At 47.3% G+C, this 22,470-nt stretch overlaps 1 protein-coding gene across 1 annotated transcript; it reads right to left on the bottom strand.

Moving 5' to 3' along the window:
- Positions 1–4,674: 4,674 nt before the first annotated feature.
- On the bottom strand, positions 4,675–20,145 carry LOC137362769 (probable G-protein coupled receptor 139). The gene is made up of 2 exons (XM_068027016.1): positions 20,007–20,145; positions 4,675–5,573 (listed from the first exon to the last, which is right to left on the bottom strand). The coding sequence occupies exons 1-2, from the start codon at positions 20,143–20,145 to the stop codon at positions 4,675–4,677; spliced, it is 1,038 nt and encodes a 345-aa protein (XP_067883117.1).
- Between the last annotated feature and the right edge of the window lie 2,325 nt (positions 20,146–22,470).

Raw genomic sequence — 22,470 nt, 5'->3', positions numbered from 1 at the left:
ATGGAATTAATGTAATATTAGTATAAATGGGTGGTTGTTGGTCGGCACAGACTCGGTGGGCCGAAGGGCCTGTTTTAGTGCTGTATATCTAAAATAAAAAAATAAATTAAAAAAGATCGATTTGAATGTCAGCAAAAAAGACTGGAACAAAGTACTTTATAAATGGTGAAAAACTAGAAACATTGGAGGTCCAAAGAGACTTGGCGGTTTGAAGTGTCCATGTCCATTTGAGTGCAGTGTCGATTTACCAGAATGATAACTGAACTACGAGGTGATATTACACAAACTAGGGATGTATTCCCTGGAATTTCGGAGGATCAAGGTGATTTGTTCAAAGCTGTTGCGATATGAAGGGGAACTGATGAGGTGGTTTGGGCGAAATTAGTTTAGAATCTTGGGACCATAGGAGTAGGCCATTCAGTCCATCGAGCCTGCTCCACCATTCAATACTTACATGGCTGATAATACACTTCAATGCCTTTTTCCCAGACTGAGCTTCCACTGCCCGCTTGGGTAGAGAATTCCATTGATTCACAACCCTCTGAACAAAGAAATTTCTCCTCATCTCTGACCTAACTGGCTTCTCCCTTATTTTGAAAATGTGTCCCCTGGTTCGAGACTCCCGAACCAACGGAGACATCTTACCTGCATCTAACCTGTCTATCCTTTTAAGTATTTTGTATGTTTCAATAGTCACCTCTCATTCTTCTAAAATCCATTGAGTTTAGGCCCAACTTGTTCAACCATTCCTCATAAGACAACCCCTTCATCCCAGGAATCAGCCGAGTGAACGTTCTCTGAAGTGGTTCCAATACATCCAGGCCTGACCATTTATCCACTTTGAAAGTTGCCAAACACCTTAATATTTCCCCTCTTACTCTGTTTATCCCATCAAATATTACACACTCCTCCTCTTTAACTACAATATCTGCATTGTTCCCCCTCTTTTATAAAGACAGAAACAAAGTATTCATTTTGAACCATGCCCACATCTCCCACCTCCACACACACATTCCCTTTTTGGTCCCTAATATTCTATCCTTAGTTATCCTCTTGCTCTTAATGTATTTATAAAACATTTTTGTGTTTTTCTTACTTTTACTTGGTAATATTATTTTCCAACTATCTCTTTGCTTTCCTAATTTGCTTTTTAATTTCACCCCTGCACTTTCTTCACTCCTCTCGGCATTCTGTGGTATTGAGCTCTCGGTTTCTGACATAAGCTTCCCTCTTGTGCCTTATCCTCCCCGGTTTGATCCTTGACATCCAAGGGGCTTTAGATTTGGGAGTCCCACCCTGTTTGTCTTTGTGTGAAAATATTTGTTCTCAACCCTCAGTAACTCTCACTGCTCTGACACTGATTAACCTTCAAGTAGCTGTTTCCAGTCCACTATGCTAAAATGCCCCCTCCCTGGAACTACCATCCCCTCTGCTCCCTCAGATGGACCCTCACGTCCTTCCTAAAGTGTGGTCACCAGAATTGGATGCAGTATTCTGGTCGTGGCCTAACCAGAGGCTTAGAAACATTCAGCATAACTTTCATGCTTTTGTACTCAAACCCTCTATTTATGATCCCAAGACCCCATATGCTTTGCTGACTACTTTCGCAGTATGTCCTGCCACCATCAAAGATGTATGTCCATGTAATCCCCAGGTCCCTCTGTCATTGCACACTCTCTAGAACTGGGCCATGAAGTCTATTTTGCCTCTCCCTATCCCTTCTGAGTTCCGATTTTGTTGGCTGTACGTCCAGCTCATCAATGACTGGCAGAGACTGGGCCTCATTGAGGGCGGTCTCAATGACAACATTTTCCCTGGAGTACAGTTCTCGGTAGTGCTGCACCCAGCGGTCCATTTGCTTGCGTTGGTCAGTGATTGTATCTCCTTATTTAGATTTGAGGGGGGCGATCTTCTTGATGGTTGGCCCAAAAGCTCTCTCAATGCCACCATACATTCCTCTGATGTTTCCGGTGTCTGAGGCCAGCTGAATATGACTGCATAGGTGTTGCCAGTAGTCATTTACGCAGCCCCTGGCTGTTCTTTGTGCAGCACTTCTGGCTGTTTTGAGTGCTACGGATTTTAACTCGCTGGGGGCTTTTTGGTAGTTCAGCAGTGCAATGCGCATAGCAGCTATGACAGGTTCCAGCTCTTCAAAATGAGACTGAAACCAGTCTGCATTCCGCTTCGCACGTTTTCCATAGGTGGTCATGGCTGACTCACAGATGGCGTCTCTCATGCTTGCCCAATTTGTCTCTGCATCCCCTGTGGGAGTGTTTTGAAGGCTTTTTCAAGAGAATTTAGACATTTTTGTAACAGCTGTGGATAAGAAATTCTGCTTGTGTTGATGCACGGGTGGCCCTACTGCTTGGAGAGATGCAGCTTCTTTGGTTTGAGTCTCACCTTGCTGCACACCAGGGAGTGTTCGGTGTTGCAGTCCGCACTGTGGAAGCTGTGTGTGATGTGTACACAGTTTAAGGACGCACACCTTGTAACGATGAGGTCCAGCTGGTGCCAACGACATGGTCTTGGGTGCCTCCAAGAAACCTGGTGACAGGGTTTTGTGTGAAAGAACGAGTTGGTGATGCAGAGGTCATGATAGGTACCCAAGTAAAGCAGTCTCTATCCATTCTCATTCATCCTTCCAATGTCATAGCGCCCAAGGCAGGAGGGCCATGATTTATGGTCGGCCACAACCCTGGCATTGAAGTCCCCCAGCAGGAACAGATGTTCGTTATTGGGGATGCTACTGATGATATTGTGGAGTTCCTCGGAGAACTTTAGCTTCAGGTGTGGAACAGAGTGTTGGAGCATAGATGCTGAGCAGGTGTACTGGATCAGAGACAGTGAGCAGTCGGATGGACAGGATGCGTTCTGAGCCATTTGAAGGTGGCTCGATCATGCTGAGCAAAGAGTTTCTGATGGCGAACACCACTCCATGCTGTCTTGGTTCCTCAGGTTCCCTACCCTGCCAGAAGAAGGTGTAGTCTTGCTCTGTTGGAGATCCGCTCGCTGGGAGGCGTGTCTCCTGAAGTGCTGCAATGTCCACATTGAGTCTACTGAGCTCGTTGTTAATGATGGCGGTCTTCCGAGAATTGTTGATTTGTGTGACGTCATCGGACAGGCCAGGATACATAGTTCTGACTTTCCTGCTTGCAAAACGAAAGGCTGGTGTCTTCTTTCCTTTTTTCGTGCTGTTTGGTGCAGTGTTGCAGTCCGCTTTTCGGACTCTGACCCTGAGCTCCACACACCCATAAAAGCAGGTGGACTGTGGCGGGACAGAACCTTATTGACCGGGGGCTGCCCGTTTTGAGGCGGGCGGTAGCTGTCCAGTGAGGTGCGATGACCTCTCCCACCGACAAAGGCAACCCATGGCGCCCTATCTCTACGCCAATTGAGCTGGACTTATAACCCATAACTGCTGCCTTCCGTGTTGTTTCGGCCGCTGTGAGGCGACTATGGAGTGACCTCACCATGGCGCATGCCTGGGCGAATGTATGGAGGGTGTGAGTTGCTCCAGCATCAAAATCCCCCTCTCGGCCTTTCTGGTGGGTGTCCAAAGGTGTGCAGAGCACGACGTCTGGCACCAGTATGGCTGCAGGAACTGCCGGAAACATGCCAAAGGTGACACATGGGGTTCAGCTCCAGCTTTTCTATTAGGGTATATTCCCTTCGCCGTGGACTCTCCCGAGACGCCCACAAGGCAGTGGTGTTGTTAGGGCCCCTGCTCAGGAATAGGTTGATGCCGGTGGGAGGAGGGGGTGGAGGGAAGGGTGTGCGAGGGGGAGCTGGGAAGGGGGCTGTCGAGGGGTGGGGGGGGTGCAGGTGAAGGTGGTGCGAAGGGGGAAATCGGAAGGGGTAGCGAGGGGGGAGGGTGTGGGGGAAGAGGGTGTCGGGGGGTGAGCTGGGAGGGGGAGCTGGGAAGGGGAAGCTGGGGGGGGGGAAGGGTAAGGGGGGATGGGGAAGTATAAATAGATTTTCCAGATTACAAATGATTGTGCAAAATTCTGACTGCCGCTTCCCAGTCACCACGAGAATAGGCCTGCCCCCATACACTCTTCTCCAAGGGAACAGGTTCCGGCCCCACTCTCCCATCTCCTTGTGTAACGAACTCCACCTCCATTCCCCCGCCACTATGGGAAACAGGTATCGCTCCCACTCTCCCGTCACCATGGGGCAGAGAATCCTCCCGCACTCTCCCGTCAACTTGGCTTCAGGCACGCCTCCTCGGCTATCACCATAGCGACAGACCCTGCTCCAGTCAGTCAACAGAGCGACAGGCCCATCTCCCCCACCTCTGTCACCAAAGCGAAATTCGCGTCCTTCACTTTGCCACCATCGCATCAGGCCCCGCCACACTGCCCTAGCGACAAGCCCCAGCCCCACTTTGTCACCATAGCTTCAGGTCGGGCACCCGCTCAGTCAACATAGTGACAGACCCCACCCCCGCTCTGTCTCCATATCGACAGGCACCACCCTCGCACTGTCACCCTGGCGACAGGCCCGTCCCCGCTCTGTCACCATAGCGACAAGCCCGACACCCGCTCTGTCTCGACAGACAGTCCCCGCCCCCCCGCTCGGTCTGCATGGCGTCAGGCCCCGCCCCCTGCTCTGTATCCATCGTGACAGGCCCCGCCCCCCAGCAGCTGGAATTAGTCAGTGATTCAGTGCCTATCATCATTGAATGAGTTTAACAATTGCAGTGAAGGGATATATCAGCACATTCTTCAACTGCTCTCTGAATTGAGTCTGGGTCACGGCGTAAATCGCAGTGTTTGTGCAGCAACTCAGGAGCTGCAGCATGAAGCCTGATTCCTGCAGAAACACAGCGAGATCAGCAGACACAGACCCCAAATGCTCCATCCTGTTCCATATAGAGTACACCATTAACAGCGTCCATAACAGAATGAAATTCCCCGAGATAACTAACAGTAAAATGATGGATTTCCTTCGGCTCTCCATCTCTGGGTCTCTGCGACTCTCCCCACTGCTGTGAGCCCGGAGTCTTCTGCGTCCTCTGCTGCTCACTAAAATGTGCCTGACGGTGAGAGCGTTGAGCAGCAGAATCACCACAAATGGGAGCCCCGGGGTTAGAATGTAATGGAAGAACTCGATTGTTCCCCAGACACGAGATTCCGCAACATCCTCTGTAACATCACAAAACCAGGGCAGGTTCCCCAGCCGATACTGACTTGTTAACATAAAATACCAGAAGATGTTCTTTAAACAGCTCAGCACAGTCACTGCTCCCAGCACCACAGCAGCCGTTTTCTCTCTGCAATATTTACTTTTCAGCTTCTGGGAACAAATGGCCACAAATCGATCAAAGGTGAAAGTGACGGTGAACCAGACAGAACAGTCTGTGGCTGCATAAAGCAGGACGGCGTGAATATTACACACGGGAATGAACAACAGGAACTGAAACTGTTCCCAATAAACAATGGGAATGTGCCTCAATATCAGGTCGAGGATAATGACCAGTAGATCCGCCACTGACATGGCCACCAGGTAGCGAGTGACACAGTTGGAGAGACCACACTTTCCCTGAGGCAGGATCCCAATCGTCAGCAAGTTAACTGTGAGGAAGGGAAATGAACAGGTCAACAAGCTGGGAGAAAAGTGACCAGTTTGATTTCAGACTTATTGAGATTTACAAATGTGTTCCTGTATCCAGTGATACATTGAAATGTTGAACCTGATAGAACAAACAGGAAGGTGTGTATTGCAATGCAAGGCAGGAGATATTAACTGACAAAAGGATGATAGTGAAATTGTTCAACTCAGTGTGGATCATAATCCTCCCCCTCCCTCCTTTCCCTGTCTGGATTAAAAACTGTTCCTTCTCTAATCTCTCCCAGTTCTGATGAAGGGTCATCGACCTGAAACATTAATTCAGTTTCTCTCTCCACAGATGCTGAATATGTCCACCATTTTCTGTTTTTATTTCAGATTTGCAGCACTTTGCTGTTGTATAGAATGTTAAAGGCTGGACTGACTGAGAGATTCTCTCACCTGTAACAGGCAGCACGGAATTCAATTATTTCAAAGCAAAAAATTGGGAATGAGACCGCTAAAAAAAATCAATGAAACAAAAAATCTCAATCGTCACTAAGTTAACTGTAAAAAAGGGAAATTATCAGGAAACTATGAATCAGGTTAGGAGTAATAGACACAGTTTGAAGGGTTTCTGGTAACATTGTACATTTTGTTACCACGTTCAGTAAGCCTCTAATTAATGCACTCGTGACAGGGATTTCTGCTCGCAACAGGGAGTTGAGTTTAGCGGAGCCAGCAGAGTTTGTAACAGCGGACTGAAAATATGAGGTGAGCCCGATTTGGCGATTTGGAGCCCACGTCCGGTGCAATGTAGTGGCGCTCGGAAAATGAACTGCCTGGTTCCGTGATCTACACCCCTTTAAGTATGGGAATCCCACCTGCCAAAGTTCCTGAACAAGTCAGGGAGATGACGGATGTTGAGGTTAGGGACAGAATTTGATTACTCTAGGTCAAGTCGGCATAAATAGGGAGGAAGTGTTGGGTATTCTAAAAGGCATTAAGGTGGACAAGTCCCCAGGTCTGGATGGGATCTATCCCAGGTTACTGAGAGAAGCGACAGAGGAAATAGCTGGGGCCTAAACAGATATCTTTGCAGCATCCTTAAACAGGGGTGAGGTCCTGGAGGACGGGAGAATTGCTGATGTTGTCCCCTTGTTTAAGAAGGGTAGCAGGGAAAATCCAGGTGATTATAGACCGGTGAGCCTGACGTCAGTGGTAAGGAAGCTGCTGGAGAAGATACTGAGCGATCGGATCTATTCACATTTGGAAGAAAATGGGCTTATCAGTGATAGGCAACATGGCATTGTGCAGGGAAGGTCATGTCTTACCAACTTAATAGAATTCTTTGAGGAAGTGACAAAGTTGATTGATGAGGGAAGGGCTGCAGATGTCATATACATGGACTTCAGTAAGGCGTTTGATAAGGTTCCCCATGGTAGACTGATGGAGAAAGTGAAGGCGCATGGGGTCCAGGGTGTACTAGCTAGATGGATAAAGAACTGGCTGGGCAACAGGAGACAGAGAGTAGCAGTGGAAGGGAGTTTCGCAAAATGGAGACGTGTGACCAGTGGTGTTCCACAGGGATCCGTGCTGGGACCACTGTTGTTTGTGATATACATAAATGATTTGGAGGAAAGTATAGGTGGTCTGATTAGCAAGTTTGCAGCCGACACTAAGATTGGTGGAGAGGCAGATAGTGAAGGGGACTGTCAGAGAATACAGCAGAATATAGATAGATTGGAGATTTGGGCAGAGAAATGGCAGATGGAGTTGAATCAGGGCAAATGCGAGGTGATGCATTTTGGAAGATCCAATTCAAGAGTGAACTATACAATAAATGGAAAAGTCCTGGGGAAAATTGATGTGCAGAGAGAATTGGGTGTACAGGTCCATTGATCCCTGAAGGTGGCAACGCAGGTCAATAGAGTGGTCAAGAAGGCATACGGCATGCTTTCCTTCATCGGACGGGGTATTGAGCACAAGAGTTGGCAGGTCATGTTACAGTTGTATAAGACTTTGGCTCGGCCCCATTTGGAAAACTGCGTGAAGTTCTGGTCGCCACATTACCAAAAGGATGTAGATGCTTTGGAGAGGATGCCGAGGAGGTTCACCAGGATGTTGCCTGGTATGGAGGGCGCTAGCTATGAAGAGAGGTTGAGCAGATTCGGATTATTTTCATTAGAAAGACGGTGGTTGAGGGCGGACCTGATTGAGGTGTACAAAATCATGAGAGGTATCGGCAGGGTGGATAGCAAGAAGCTTTTTCCCAGAGTGGGGGATTCAATCACTAGGTGTCACGAGTTCAAAGTGAAAGGGGAAAAGTTTAGGGTGGATATACATGGAAAGTTCTTTACGCAGATGGTGGTGGGTGCCTGCAACGCGTTGCCAGCGGAGGTGGTAGACACGAGCACGATAGCATCTTTTAAGATGTATCTAGACAGATACATGAATGGGCAGGAAGCAAAGAGATACAGACCCTTAGAAAATAAAGCAACATGTTTAGATAGAGGATTTGGATTGGCGCAGGCTTGGAGGGCCGAAGGGCCTGTTCCTGTGCTGTAATTGTCTTTGTTCTTTGTTTTTAATCAGAGGCCCAGCTGCTCAGTAGCATTGGCAAGACCACTGGGAGCAGTGGAACTGCTAGCAATATACCAGGCCTGTGTTCAGGACCATCGCTGGAGCCCTGGTCCCTCGGTAAATGTGGCGAGGACACGAGGGTCAGTCAACTAGTCGGGGCCCCTGCCAGTAATAACCAGGTCTAGGACCAGGAGCATGACTGGAGAGCCGGGACCCGAGGCATGTGTTTTGTGTCCTCTGGGTCTGGTTAGGGAGTGGGTGTTACTGTCAGAACAACTCCAGTCCTGAAACCGGGACTATTACTGGAGTCCCAAATCCCAGATACGTTTAGGAGTTTCGTGGCGGCCCTTCAGAGTCTGGGGCCCACTGCCGGTACGACAGCAGACCTGGAAATAGGTGCCTTGCCGGACCCCGACACTAAAGATAATTGTTGCGGGTTTTCAGGGCCTATCAGTCACTTGGTGCCACTGCCCGTACTACACAAGTCCTGGGACCAGGAATGTCACTCGAGGTTGGACTTCAGATAAGGCTGATAGGATAGCCAGAATCATTCAGGGAACGGGAGCCACTGCCAATAGTACAGCTGGCCGGGTACCAGGACCATTCCTGGACATCCAGAGCCAAGGTACATGTGAGAATGTCGCCTGGGACCAATAAGGAAACGGGGGGATCGAAACTGCCAGTACAAGACCACTGCCTAGCCTGGAGACCCCAGAGCCAGGTATGTGTGGTGGGGAAGTTGGGGCTAGCTATGGAGGAGGGACAACTGCTGACAGTGCACCAGTCCTGGGAACAGGACCGTAGCTGGAATCCTGGATCTCAGGTAAGTGATGTGGGATGGCCAGGGCTGGCAAGGGGGCGGGGACCACTGCTGATACTGCACCAGGCCAGGGACTTTAGCAGCCTTGGAGTCCGAGACCCCAGGTAAGTGCGGTGGGGAATCAGCGTCCAGTCTGATAGCTCCTGGATGATGGAGAGTGGGCAGGCTGAGTGCGGGGGAGTTTAATGCAGAAGAAGTCTTTGCTGTTGAGTGCCCGTCCACGGCCCACATAATACCCTTCGGAGGAGCCCTCCCCCAATCCTGCAGAGGGGCTGCCTTATTTTACTGGGCGGCCTGCACATGTTGTGGGGCTGCCACCAACCGCTCGTGTAATTCCACTTAACGGTCTCAATTGACATCTGAGTCGGAAGGTTGTCTACATCACCACTGTCGGAGCACCTCCGCCTTCTATCCTAACTCCTCTGAACCCATTTAATTCCGCCCAGGGTTTAAATTATGCAATCATGATTGGATTGGGAAAGAAAATTAAAACAACCAGATTTCAACTGGAATTCGGAGTGGATTAAGAAGTTAATAAATTAAGACGATTAAATGAAACATGAGTAATAACAGGTTTATTATAAATCTGCCCCTCAGTAAATATTGACAAGGACAGTGACCAATTGCAGGAGGTCTTTTATCAACATTGTGCTGAATGACTGTTTTTCAGACTGGAGGGAGGTATACAGTGCTGTTCCCCAGTGTTCAGTACTAGGACCACTGCTGTTTTTCAGACTGGAGGGAGGTATACAGTACTGTTCCCCAGTGTTCAGTACTAGGACCACTGCTGTTTTTCAGACTGGAGGGAGGTATACAGTGCTGTTCCCCAGTGTTCAGTACTAGGACCACTGCTGTTTTTCAGACTGGAGGGAGGTATACAGTACTGTTCCCCAGTGTTCAGTACTAGGACCACTGCTGTTTTTCAGACTGGAGGGAGGTATACAGTACTGTTCCCGCGGGTTCAGTACCATGACCCTGCTGTTTTTCAGACTGGAGGGAGGTATACAGTGCTGTTCCCCAGGGTTCAGTACTGGGACCACTGCTGTTTTTCAGACTGGAGGGAGGTATACAGTGCTGTTCCCCAGGGTTCAGTACTATGACCCTGCTGTTTTTCAGACTGGAGGGAGGTATACAGTGCTGTTCCCCAGGGTTCAGTACTGGGACCACTGCTGTTTTTCAGACTGGAAGGAGGTATGCAGTGCTGTTCCCCAGGGTTCAGTACTATGACCCTGCTGTTTTTCAGACTGGAGGGAGGTATACAGTGCTGTTCCCCAGGGTTCAGTCCTGTGACCACTGCTGTTTTTCAGACTGGAGAGAGGTATACAGTGCTGTTCCCCAGGGTTCAGCACTTTGACCATTGCTGTTTTTCAGACTGGAGGGAGGTATACAGTGCTGTTCCCCAGGGTTCAGTACCATGACCATTGCTGTTTTTCAGACTGGAGGGAGGTATACAGTACTGTTCCCGCGGGTTCAGTACCATGACCCTGCTGTTCTTCAGACTGGAGGGAGGTCTCCAGTGCTGTTCCCTAGGGTTCAGTACTATGACCCTGCTGTTTTTCAGACTGGAGGGAGGTATACAGTACTGTTCCCGCGGGTTCAGTACCATGACCCTGCTGTTCTTCAGACTGGAGGGAGGTCTCCAGTGCTGTTCCCTAGGGTTCAGTACTATGACCCTGCTGTTTTTCAGACTGGAGGGAGGTCTCCAGTGCTGTTCCCCAGGGTTCAGTACTATGACCACTGCTGTTTTTCAGACTGGAGGGAGGTATACAGTGCTGTTCCCCAGGGTTCAGTACTATGACCACTGCTGTTTTTCAGACTGGAGGGAGGTATACAGTGCTGTTCCCCAGGGTTCAGTACTATGACCATTGCTGTTTTTCAGACTGGAGAGAGGTATACAGTGCTGTTCCCGCGGGTTCAGTACCATGACCCTGCTGTTTTTCAGACTGGAGAGAGGTATACAGTGCTGTTCCCCAGGGTTCAGTACTGGGACCACTGCTGTTTCTGATATACATTAATGACTTGGACTTCATGCAGAGGTCATGCAGCGTGGAAGTTTCGTGAAGGGCGAGGAAAATAGTAATATAATTCATGAGCCCATAGACAGGGTGGTGTGATGTGCAGAAACAACAACAACTTGTATTTATATAGCGCTGCCTTTAATGTATAAAAACATCTCAAGATGTTACGTGGAGCAGCAAAATTTTAATCATACAGTACCAGCGATCTGGGATTTTAGTTACAAGAAGAGATTGGAAAGGCTGGGATTGTTCTCTTTGGAACAACGAAGGGTCAGGGGATATTTAATATAGAAATCAGGAAGAGTTTTGATAGCGTAATTAAGGAGAAAGTGTTTCCAATGTCAGAAAGTTCAATATTAAGAAAACACAAATTGAGGGTAATTGGCAAAAACCAAAGGGGAAATGAGGAGCATTTTCTTGCACAGCGAATTGTTGGGATCTGGAATTCACTGCCTGTAAACATGGTGGAAGCAGTTTCAATAATATCCTTCAAAAGGGAATCTAATCAATACTTGAAAAGAAAAAAAAATGCTGAAGTCTGGGGATAGAGGACGAGAGGGGAACTAATTAGATAGCTCTTTCAAAGAAACAGCACTGACACGATGGGCCGAATAGACTAGTTCTGCGTTGCATCCACCTCTGATTCTATGAGCAAGAGACAGACAATAAAAAAGAGACAGTGAGACACAGGTGAAAGAGAGAAAGGATAATAGACACAGAGATAAAAAGATGTTTATGCTGCTTTTCAGGCCAAGGTATTGTGATTCATGATCTGTCCGTGCCAGATACTGTTGAGGCAGGTAACACACAAACGTCATGCTGCCTCCTCATGTTCATGAATTCCAACTGCCGCTCAGGGTGAACCGCGCTGCTGTCTGGCTGCACGATTAACAGATACCTAATTGTGTCTGAAGCTCATTCGTAACATCTGGCATCACTGAGAGATTTCAGTATGATGCCATGTTCCTGCCTGATGTCCCTTCTTAACTCCCACCTCCCCTTCTTCCTGCTGTCTGGGATGATGCACAAGCTGCAGATGGCGGGACCATGGACCTCCTGCATTCCAACCCACCCTCAATCCCTCACCCCCAAGTCTCCACTTCTGATTTTATAGTTTCCAATGATAACCCAAAACTGCCAGCTGATGGACATGTACACTGAGATATTTTGTCCATTGACAGGCCTGTCAGGCAGTCTATTGTCACTCTCAAGGAACATGGAGGAATCCAGCCCCAACATGACACAGGATATTGCACAGAGCTTGAAGCCCATTTTTCCGCTGTGGACGTGATCTCCAACTCCATAACAGCACTAATGGAATCAGCTGTGGTACAGCGTCTGGTGACCATTGCCTCAGCTTCCATTGCAGTACAGGCGGCAGACACCCAACGTCAGACTGAGGTTATGAGATCCATGCTGGCTGCCATGCAGGATCATACTGCTTCCATCATGGCTGTGGATGTCACTGCTCAAAGGGGTTTGCAGGCTCTCACAGCAGTCCCTCAAACTGATCCAGTAGATTACTGGTATTTCTGAGTTGTCGCCCTTTGGAAGTGACAGTGATTCCGTGGAGCATGAACCTGCTGTCCTCCCTCAGGATGACAGTATTTGTTCTCCTTTCACTGTCACTCCACCAGTGTCCCTGCTGTTAGCCATCAGCCAGCCCAGGCTGCTGCTTCCCATTTCGAGGAGGTGCAGCCTGAATCCGAGTCCTCAAACACAGAGATGCCCGAGTGCGTCCTGCAAGACCATCTGCCGTCTCTCCCAGTGAATATCAGCAGCCTTTCACCAGCCATGCTGCAGCCACTGGGGAAACACTGTGTAAGAACCCGAAGCAAGTCGTGGAATCCAACAAGACAGGCACTAAGGGAATACACCAGGCTGAATAGTTCAGTTTTGTTTGTATAATTGAATGTGTTGTTTGATAAAGATGTTAATGTAACGTTTGTGTTGGTGGCATTTTTATTTTACAGAGAGATGAATGAATTATGGAGAAGTTATAATGGGGAATTTAATTATCCAAATATGGACTGAAAAAGCAGTAGTGTAGAGGGCAGAGAGGGGGAAGAGTCTCCAGAATGTGTTCACGAAAATTTTCTAAAGCAACATATTTACAGTCCAACGAGACGGGGTCGGGGGCATTGCTGGTCCGAGTGTTTCTTAATGAGGTGGGCCGAGCGGATAGAATATCAGTGGGAGAACATTTATGTTGCAGTGATCATTGTATCATTAGGATTAGGTTGGCTATGGAAAAAGACAAAGAGCAATCTCAGGTTAAAAAATAATGTGGGGGGAAGCCAAAGTCAATGGGGTAGGAATGGATCTGGGAAGAATAAATTGGACTCTTCGTCTGGCGGGAAAAACAGTGGCTGAACAAAAGGCTACCTTCAAAGTTCGGGCACAGTCAAGGTATTGGATGAAAAAAGAGATAGAGATGACAATGAAAAAGAATAAAAGTGTGCTTATGGCAGATGTCAAGTAAATAATACAATGGAGAACAGCCTGGATATAGAAGGTTCAAAGTGGAAATGAACAAGAAAATAAGAAAAACAAAGTGAGAGAATGAAAAGAGACTGGTAGCTAACACTAAACGGAATTCCAAAAAATTCAATCGGCGCATAAATAGTAAACTTGTGGTAAAAGGTGGAGCAGGGTCGATTAGGGATCAAAAGGGTATTTACACATAGAAGTATGGGGAATAGCTGTGGTATTAAATGACTACTTGGCATCTGTCTTCACCAAGGAGAAATATGCTACCCAGGCCACGGCGAAAGAAGACAAACTTAAGACACTGGGATGATTTAAAATTGATAAGGAGGAGGTATTAACTTAAAATTGATAAAGTGCCAGGGCCAGATACGATGCATCCATGGATACTGAGGGAATTGAGAGTGGAATACGCTGAGGCATATTTTCCAGTCTTTGTTCGATTCGGGGGTGGTGACAGCAGACTGGAGAATTGCAAACGTTACCCCCTTGTTCAAAAAAGGGTGTAAAGATTAGCCCAGAAACTGCAGGCCAGTCAGTTTAACTTCGGTGGTGGGGGATATTCTAGAAAGAATGATGTGGGCCAAAATGAATAGTCACAGGGACAAATGCGGATTAATTAAGTAAAGCCAGCACAGATTTCATTAAGGACAATCATGCTTGCTGGAGTACAAGGACTTTCAAAAGGTGTTTGTTACAGTGCCATGCAACAGACATGTGAGCAAATTTATAGCTCCTGGAATAAAAGGGATAGTAGCAATATGGATACGAAATTGTCTGCATAACAGAAAACGGAGAGTGGTGGTTAATGGATGTTTTTCGAGTTGGACGAATGTTTGTAGTGGAGTGCCCAGATACCTTTGCTTTTCCTGATATATATTTATGACCTAAAGTTTTGTGTACAGGGCATAATTCCAAAATTTCCAGATGATTCGAAACTTGAAACTATTGTGAATTGTCAGGAGGATAGAACTTCACAAGGACATAGGCAGGTTAATGGATTGGGCGGACACGTGGCAGATGAAGATCAGTGCAGTGAAATGTGATGTAATCCATTTAGACAGGAATAAAATGGAGAGACAATATAAAGTAAGGGGAACAATTCTATAAGGGGTTCAGGAGCAGAGGGAGCTGGATGTATACGTGCATAATTCATTGATGGTGGCAGGACAGGTTGAGGGAGTGGTGAATGAAGCATACTGTGTCCTGGGCTTTATTAATAGGGGCAAAGAGTACAAGAGCAAGGAAGTTATGTAAGACACTAGTTCTTCCTGAGATGGAGTGTTGTGTCCAGTTCTGGGCGCCACACTTCAGTAATGATGTGAGCGCATTGGAGAGAGTGCAGAAAAGATTCACAAGAATGGTTTCAGGGATGAGGAATTTTGTTATGAAGATGGATTGGAGAAGTTAGGACTGTTTTCCTTGGAGAAGGGAAGGCTGCGAGGTGATTTGATAAAGGTATTCAAAATCATGAGGAGACTGGACAGTGTAGATAGAGATAAACTGCTTCTGCTTGTGACAGGGTCCAAAACGAGAGCAGAAAGTTTTAAAGTGATTGGCAAACGAAGCAAAAGCAACATGAGGAAAAGCTTTTTCGCACAGCGAGTGGTTGGGATGTGGAATGCACTGCCTGAGTGTGTGGCGGAGGTAGATTTGATCAAGGTTTTCAAAAGGAAATTAGACAGTGATATGAAACGGAAGAGTGTGCAGTGTAACAGGAAGACGATGGGGGAATGACACTAGGTGAATTGCTCATTTGGAAAACTGGTGTGACCAGGATGGGCAGAATAGCCTCCTTCTGTGTTGTCATCATTCTGTGATTCTGTGATTCTTTTATTGCAGGATAAGGGGACACTGTGATGGGAGGTCTCAGATGGACGTAACGATGGAAAATAGGGATCCATGACGATAAAGGAAAGTTGCCCTATTGGAACCCAAGTCTGAGCAGACACTATCTTGCCCTGGTCGAAGGCATCCAGGAAATATCCTCCCTCCCTCCTCTTCCTCCCCATCATCCTCCTCCTCGTACTCATGAGGTGGCCTCCAGATTCCTGTTGGCAATGCCTGGGTCCCCATGATGGTGATGAGATGAAGGATGCAGCAGAACACTATGAATTGGACACCTGCTCCAGTGTGCACTGGAGGGCTCCCCCCGAGCGGTTCAGACATCGGAAGCATTGCTTCATCACGCCGATGGCCTGCTCCACGATGTTCCTGGTGGCCTCTTTGCTTACGGTACACACGGATTACTTGATGTCGTGGGTGGGTGGCAGTGGTGGGTATTGGTTGTTTGTGAGGGCGTAGAATCATGAACCGTGTATGCAGGGGGAAATATCTGCCTCTGAGGAGCCATATTCTGGTTCTTCATGGAGGGCCGAAGAAGTTGGGACCGGCTGACTGCTTCAGATTGAAGGTATCGTGGCTTCTGCCAGGATAGTGGACATTCACCCACATGATATACTGGGCATGCTTACGCACCAGCTGTACAGTAATGGAATGAGAGTTTTATTTCAATTCCTGTATCTCTCTCCATTGATATGGGGGCTTGACAGTGCCAAGTACACCATCAGGAATCCCGCTATCCCGAGAAAGCCACGGGACCTCTCTTCCTGATCCTCTCTGCTGAGGGAGAAAATAATGTCACAGGCAGCCACCCCCACTTCACAGACGCATCGATGGACAACACACAGTCCTAGAAACGGCAGGCCCGTTATTCGAGCGCTGAGGATGATGTGCATCGCCTGGAACCGAACATAGATAGGCCAGTATTGTGGGAAGAGAAGTATCAGATGGAATTTAATACTAGCAAATGTGAAGTGATGCATTTTAGCAGCAGGAAACCGAAGAGACGATATATACTTAAGGGAACCGTTCAAAAGAGTGCATAGGAACATAAGGACCTGGGGTGCATGTGCATCGATCTTTGTAGGTGGCAGGACACACTGAGAAAGTGGTGAGTAAAGCATATGGGATCTTGAAAATCATAAACTTACACATTCAGTAAGGCGTTTGATAAGGTTCCCCACGGTAGGCTATTGCAGAAAATACGGAAGTATGGGATTGAAGGTGATTTAGTGCTTTGGATCAGAAATTGGCTAGCTGAAAGAAGTCAGAGGGTGGTGGTTGATGGCAAATGTCCATCCTGGAATTTAGTTACTAGTGGTGTACCGCAAGGTTCTGTTTTGGGGCCACTGCTGTTTGTCATTTTTATAAATGACCTGGATGAGGGTGTAGAAGAGTGGGTTAGTAAATCTGCGGATGACACGAAGGTCGGTGGAGTTGTGGATAGTGCCGAAGGATGTTGTAGGGTACAGAGGGACATAGATAGGCTGCAGAGCTGGGCTGAGAGATGGCAAATGGAGTTTAATGCGGAAAAGTGTGAGGTGATTCACTTTGGAAGGAGTAACAGGAATGCAGAGTACTGGGCTAATGGGAAGATTCTTGGTAGTGTAGATGAGCAGAGAGATCTTGGTGTCCAGGTACATAAACCCCTGAAAGTTGCCACCCAGGTTAATAGGGCTTTTAAGAATGCATTTGGTGTGTTAGCTTTTATTAGTAGGGGGATCGAGTTTCGGAGCCACGATGTCATGCTGCAGCTATACAAAACTCTGGTGCAGCCGCACCTGGAGTATTGCGTGCAGTTCTGGTCACTGCATTATAGGAAGGACGTGGAAGCTTTGGAAAGGGTGCAGAGGAGATTTACTAGGATGTTGCCTGGTATGGAGGGAAGGTCTTGTGAGGAAAGGCTGAGGGACTTGAGGTTGTTTTCGTTAGAGAGAAGGAGGAGGAGAGGTGACTTAATAGAGACATATAAGATAATCAGAGGATTAGATAGGGTGGATAGTGAGAGTCTTTTGCCTCGGATGGTGATGGCAAACATGAGGGGAAATAGCTTTAAGTTGAGGGGTGATAGAGATAGGACAGATGTCAGAGGTAGTTTCTTTACTCAGAGAGTAGTAGGGGCGTGGAACGCCCTGCCTGCAACAGTCGCAGACTCGCCAACTTTAAGGGCATCTAAGTGGTCATTGGATAGACATATGGATGAAAATGGAATAGTGTAGGTCAGATGGTTTCACAGATCGGCGCAACATTGAGGGCCGAAGGGCCTTTACTGCGCTGTAATGTTCTATACTTTGAGTACAAAAGCAAGGACGTTATAATGGACCTATACAGAGCTCTGGTTTGGCCTCAGCAGGAGTATTGCATCCAGTTCTGTTAAACACATTTCAGGAAGGATATGAAGATCCTTGAGACGGTGCAGAGGAGATTTTACAGAATGGTTCCAGGGATGGAGGATATTAGCTACAAGGTTAAGTTGGAACATCTGAGGTTGATCTTCCTCCAGCAAAGGCGATTAAAGGGAGTAATAATAGCGGTGTACAAGATTACGACAAATTGATATCCGTTAGACAAGGGAAAACTGCTTCCATTGACTGGTGAAGCAAGGACAAGGAGACAAAATTGGCAGGTTTTATCCTTTCATGCGATGTGGGCGTCGCTGGCTTGTCAGCATTTATTGCCCATCCCTAATTGCCCTTGTGAAGGTGGTGGTAAGCTGCCTTCTTGAACAGCTGCAGTCCATGTGGTGTAGCTACACCATCAGTGTTGTTCGGCAGGGAGTTCCAGGATATTGACCCAGTGACAGTGCAGGAACGGTGATATAGTTCCATTTCAGGATGGCAGGATGGTGTGTGGCTTGGAGGGGATTTTGCAGGTGGTGGTGTTTCATGCATGTGCTGCCCTTGTCCTTCTAGGTGGCAGAGGTCAGGGGTTTAGAAGATGCTGTCTAAGGAGCCTGGCAGACGTGCTGCAGTGCACCTCGTAATGGTACACACTGCTGCCACTGTGCGTCCGTGATGGAGGTAGTGAATGCGTGTGGATGGGGTGTTCATCAAGCGGCCTGCTTTGTATTGGATGGTGTCGAGCTTCTTGAGTGTTGTTGGATCTGCAGCCATCAGGCAAGTGAAGAGTATCCCATCACACTCCTGACTTGTGTCTTGTAGATGGTGGCCAGGCTTTCGGGAGTCAGGAGGTGAGATACTCACCACAGGATTCCGAGCCTCTACCTGCTCTTGTCGCCACTGTATTTATATAACTACCGCCGTTCAGTTTGTGGTCAATGGTAATAGATATCGATGGTGGGGGACTCAGCGATCGTGATGCTATTGAATGCCATGGGGAAATGTTCAGATATTCTCTTGCCTGAGTAAGAGATGCAGGGGAATATATGGAAGGACTTTCTTTTTATGCATCAAGTGGTAATAACCTGGAACTCACGACCCACCAGTGTGGTGGAAGTGGAGACCATCAATAATTTCTAAAGGAAACTGAATGGGCACTTGATGGAAATGGGCTGGCACGGCAATGGGAACGAGTGGAGGAGTGGGACTGAATGGGTTATTCGACAAATAGCCTACAGGATTCGATGGGGATAATGGCCTCCATATGTCCTATTTATGACTATGTCCGAATAAATCTCTTTGATTCTATGTTAAATACATCGACCGCTCATGCCTGGAAGATCCGGATGCATAGACGTTCAATGGAACTGTGACCTTATCGGTCACTGACAGCTCCTTCCTCACCCTGATGTGCGGCTCAAGGTCGTGTTGCAGGAGGTGACATAGCTCTGTGACCACTTCGGTATTTAATCAGAGTCACCTCAAACACTGCTCCTGGGTTAGGTGTAGATAGGAACAGTGCTCTTGGAAAACACGGCGTGTTTAGGGCAGAGACCCCTCCTGCTACCTCTTTCCAGGGATCCCCCTCTCTGCAGTCTCTGCTCCATTTGTTGTTCATGTTGCAGACGCAGAGACACTGTAAATACAGTCCTGATAGCTCGTTCAGAGTTGGGTCACCAACTCCTGTGTCCTCCCTGAATGTCTGCAGCAGTTCACAATGCAACCTCCAGAAAACCATCCATAGCTGCTCCACTAACTTTGCAGCAGCAGAACTAAGTCAAAAGCCCCTCACCTGTAAGCTGGATGTCTGGTCCTTTTAAATAACACAAGAGGGGGTTCCTCGCGCTACATAGGCGATCAGTGGACATGCACAGACCAAGTTTCAAAGGCGCACATCAAAGCTGTCGGAATGATAGATTGTTGTCTTATTCAAACTCCTCCGAACACTAACACCACATTCTTGGAATGTTGAGGCTGGAGCCATGCCCAGCATGGGTAATATGCAGACAGAGATCGAATTGTCTGGTTTCGCAGATCCCATTATTTTATGGACCAAAGCTTCCATTGTGTTGGCGTCAGCGGTGGATGTAGAGCCAAACATGACAATCGGGGAAAATAGAGAGGTGGGGAAAAAAGCTTTATAAACGGCCAGTGCAGAAGTGCCCGACTGCTCGTCTTGCACTGCTTCATTGATCCAGGCTTCCATCATGTCAGCAGCAGTGGTGCCATTGAACCGAAAATCATGGGCAGTGCTGGATACAGAGGGAAAGAGATTCGCCAGGAATAACAACAGCAACAAGCAAGGCAGATAAGAACACTAATGCAGTTAAACATGGTTTATAAAAGTAATAACTGTGGAGAGTGACTTACCAGGGACACCAATCATAGCCAGCATAGGATAGTAAATGAATTGAATCAACAGAAGTGTGAGATAGATCCAAGTGTCTAGTGGTAGCAGATCATAAAATGTAGAAATAACGTAAAGATTCCAGGAGAAACTCCTACCCATCGTTGTAACATTCCAGTCTATTGTTCTCAGATTCTGATCCATTGTTATAACATTCCAATCTATTGTTATCAGATTTCGACCCACAGTTGTAACATTCCAATCTATTGTTCTCAGATTCTGATCTATCATCTCCCTCTCTCTGGAGCTGCTGATCCCTGTTATTGCTGGGGTGATATTCTTGCTGACACTATGGGACAACACACTGAACGGAGGTCCTTATTAATAGATGAGGGACATCCTCCAGTGATACAATTAGGGTCCATGGAGACTGACATTAATTACAGTCACTGAACAAACAAGTTCAGTTGACCCTTTTCCATCCATAATAACGTAAAACATTTTGCACCATAATTAGTACACTTCGAACACTTACCCAGTCTGCATGGGATGTATGAGAGAAAACATGGTGGAAATAGTGGAGGCACTGGCCAGAATCTTTCAATCCTCCTGGAATATGAGATGGTACCAGAGGACTGGAGGGATACAAATGTTACAACCTGTTTAAAAAAAGATAGATGTGGTAAACCCTGTAACTTCGAACCAATCAGTCCAACGTCACTGCTGCATAAATTTCCGGAGGTCACAAACCGGGGGAAAAAAGTCGTTGTTTGGATAAACATGGGGTAATTATTAGCAAGCTGTGGCGCAGTGGTTAGCACCACAGATCCAGCGACTGGGGTTCAATTCTGGGTGCTGCCTGTGTGGAGTTTGCAAGTTCTCCCTGTGACCGTGTGGGTTCCCGCCGGGTGCTCCGGGCTCCTCCCAGAGCCAAAGACTTGCAGGTTGATAGGTAAATTGGCCATTATAAATTGCCCCCAGTGTAGGTAGGTGGTAGGAAAATGGTGTGGATGTGGTAGGAAATATAGGGTTAATGTGGGATTAGGATAAAATGGGTGGGGATAAAATGGGTGGTTGTTCATCGGCACACACTAGGTGGGTCGAAGGGCCTGTTCCAGTGCTGTATCTCGAAATAAATATGTTAATGTCATATCATGTCTGCACACTTTAACAAGCCCAACCGATACGTATGTAGTGCCTTTTAAATAATAAAACATCACAAGGCGTTTTCACAGGAGCATTACAAAACAAAGTATGACACAAAGACGCAACAGAAGATCTGAGGTTAGATGACAAAAGCTTGGTCAAAGAGGTCGGGTTTAAGGAGTGTCTGAAAGGAGGAAAGCGAGGCAGAGAGGAGATTGCAAAGCTTGGGGCCGAGGCAGCTGAAGGCAAAGCTGCCAATGATGCAGCATTAAAATCACGGATGCACAAGAGGCCATAATTAGAGGAGCACAGGTATTTCGGGGGTTGTAGGTTGGGAGGAGATTACAGAGAAAGGGAGGGGTGAAATCATGGAGAGAGTTGCGAACAAGGATGAGAATTTTCAAATCAAGACATTGCTTGCTTGGGAGCCAATGTAGGTTAATAATCGGGAAAAGACATTTGGTGTGAGTTAATTCACGAGCAGCACAGTTTGGATGACCTCAAGTTTACAAAGAGTAGCATGTGTGAGACAAGCCAGGAGTGTGTTAAAATCTGGAATGGAAAGCTAGTCTTAGTAATGGTGCCATGAAACTATCATTGATTGTTATAAAACGCTATCTTGTTCACTAATATCCTTTAGGGAAGAACATCTGCTGTCCTTACCGCGTCTTGCCTACATGTGACTCCAGACCCACAGCAATGTGATTCACTCTTAACTACCCTCTGAAATGGCCTAACAAGTCATTCAGTTCTCTAAGGCAATTAGGGATGGGCAACAAATGCTGGCTTTCCCAGCGACGCCCACATCCCATGAAAGAACAAAAATGAAAAGAAATAGTCAAGTTTAAAGGTAACAAAAGCAGGAATGAGGGTCTCAGTGTAGATGAGCTGAAACAGGCGCGTGGTCAGGCGCTATTATTCTTTGTTTATTTATTTAGAGATACAGCACTGAGACAAGCCCTTCGGCTCACCGAGCCTGTGCCGATCAACAAGCACCCACTTATACTACCCCTTCAGTAATGCCATGTTCCACCTCCCGACACAAGGGACAATTTACAACGGCCAATTTACCTATCACCTGCAAGTCTTTGGATGTGGGAGGAAACCGGAGCACCCGGGGAAAACCCACGCAGACACAGGGAGAACTTGCAAACACCGCACAGGCAGTATTTAGAATCGAACCCGGGTCTGTGAAGCTGCGGTGTTAACCACTGCGCCACTGTGCCGCCCACTAGGTGAAAATAGGCAGTTGTAGTGATGGCACGAATATGTAGTTGGAAGCTCATTCCCTTGTCAGATATGACACTAAAATTGCAAACAGACTAGTTTATTCTCAGACTA

The sequence above is a fragment of the Heterodontus francisci genome, unplaced genomic scaffold (assembly GCF_036365525.1).
Source record: "Heterodontus francisci isolate sHetFra1 unplaced genomic scaffold, sHetFra1.hap1 HAP1_SCAFFOLD_237, whole genome shotgun sequence".
Lineage (NCBI taxonomy): Eukaryota > Metazoa > Chordata > Chondrichthyes > Heterodontiformes > Heterodontidae > Heterodontus > Heterodontus francisci.
The sequence above is the reverse complement of the archived record's forward strand: the minus strand, read 5'-3'. Positions and strand labels throughout refer to the sequence as shown.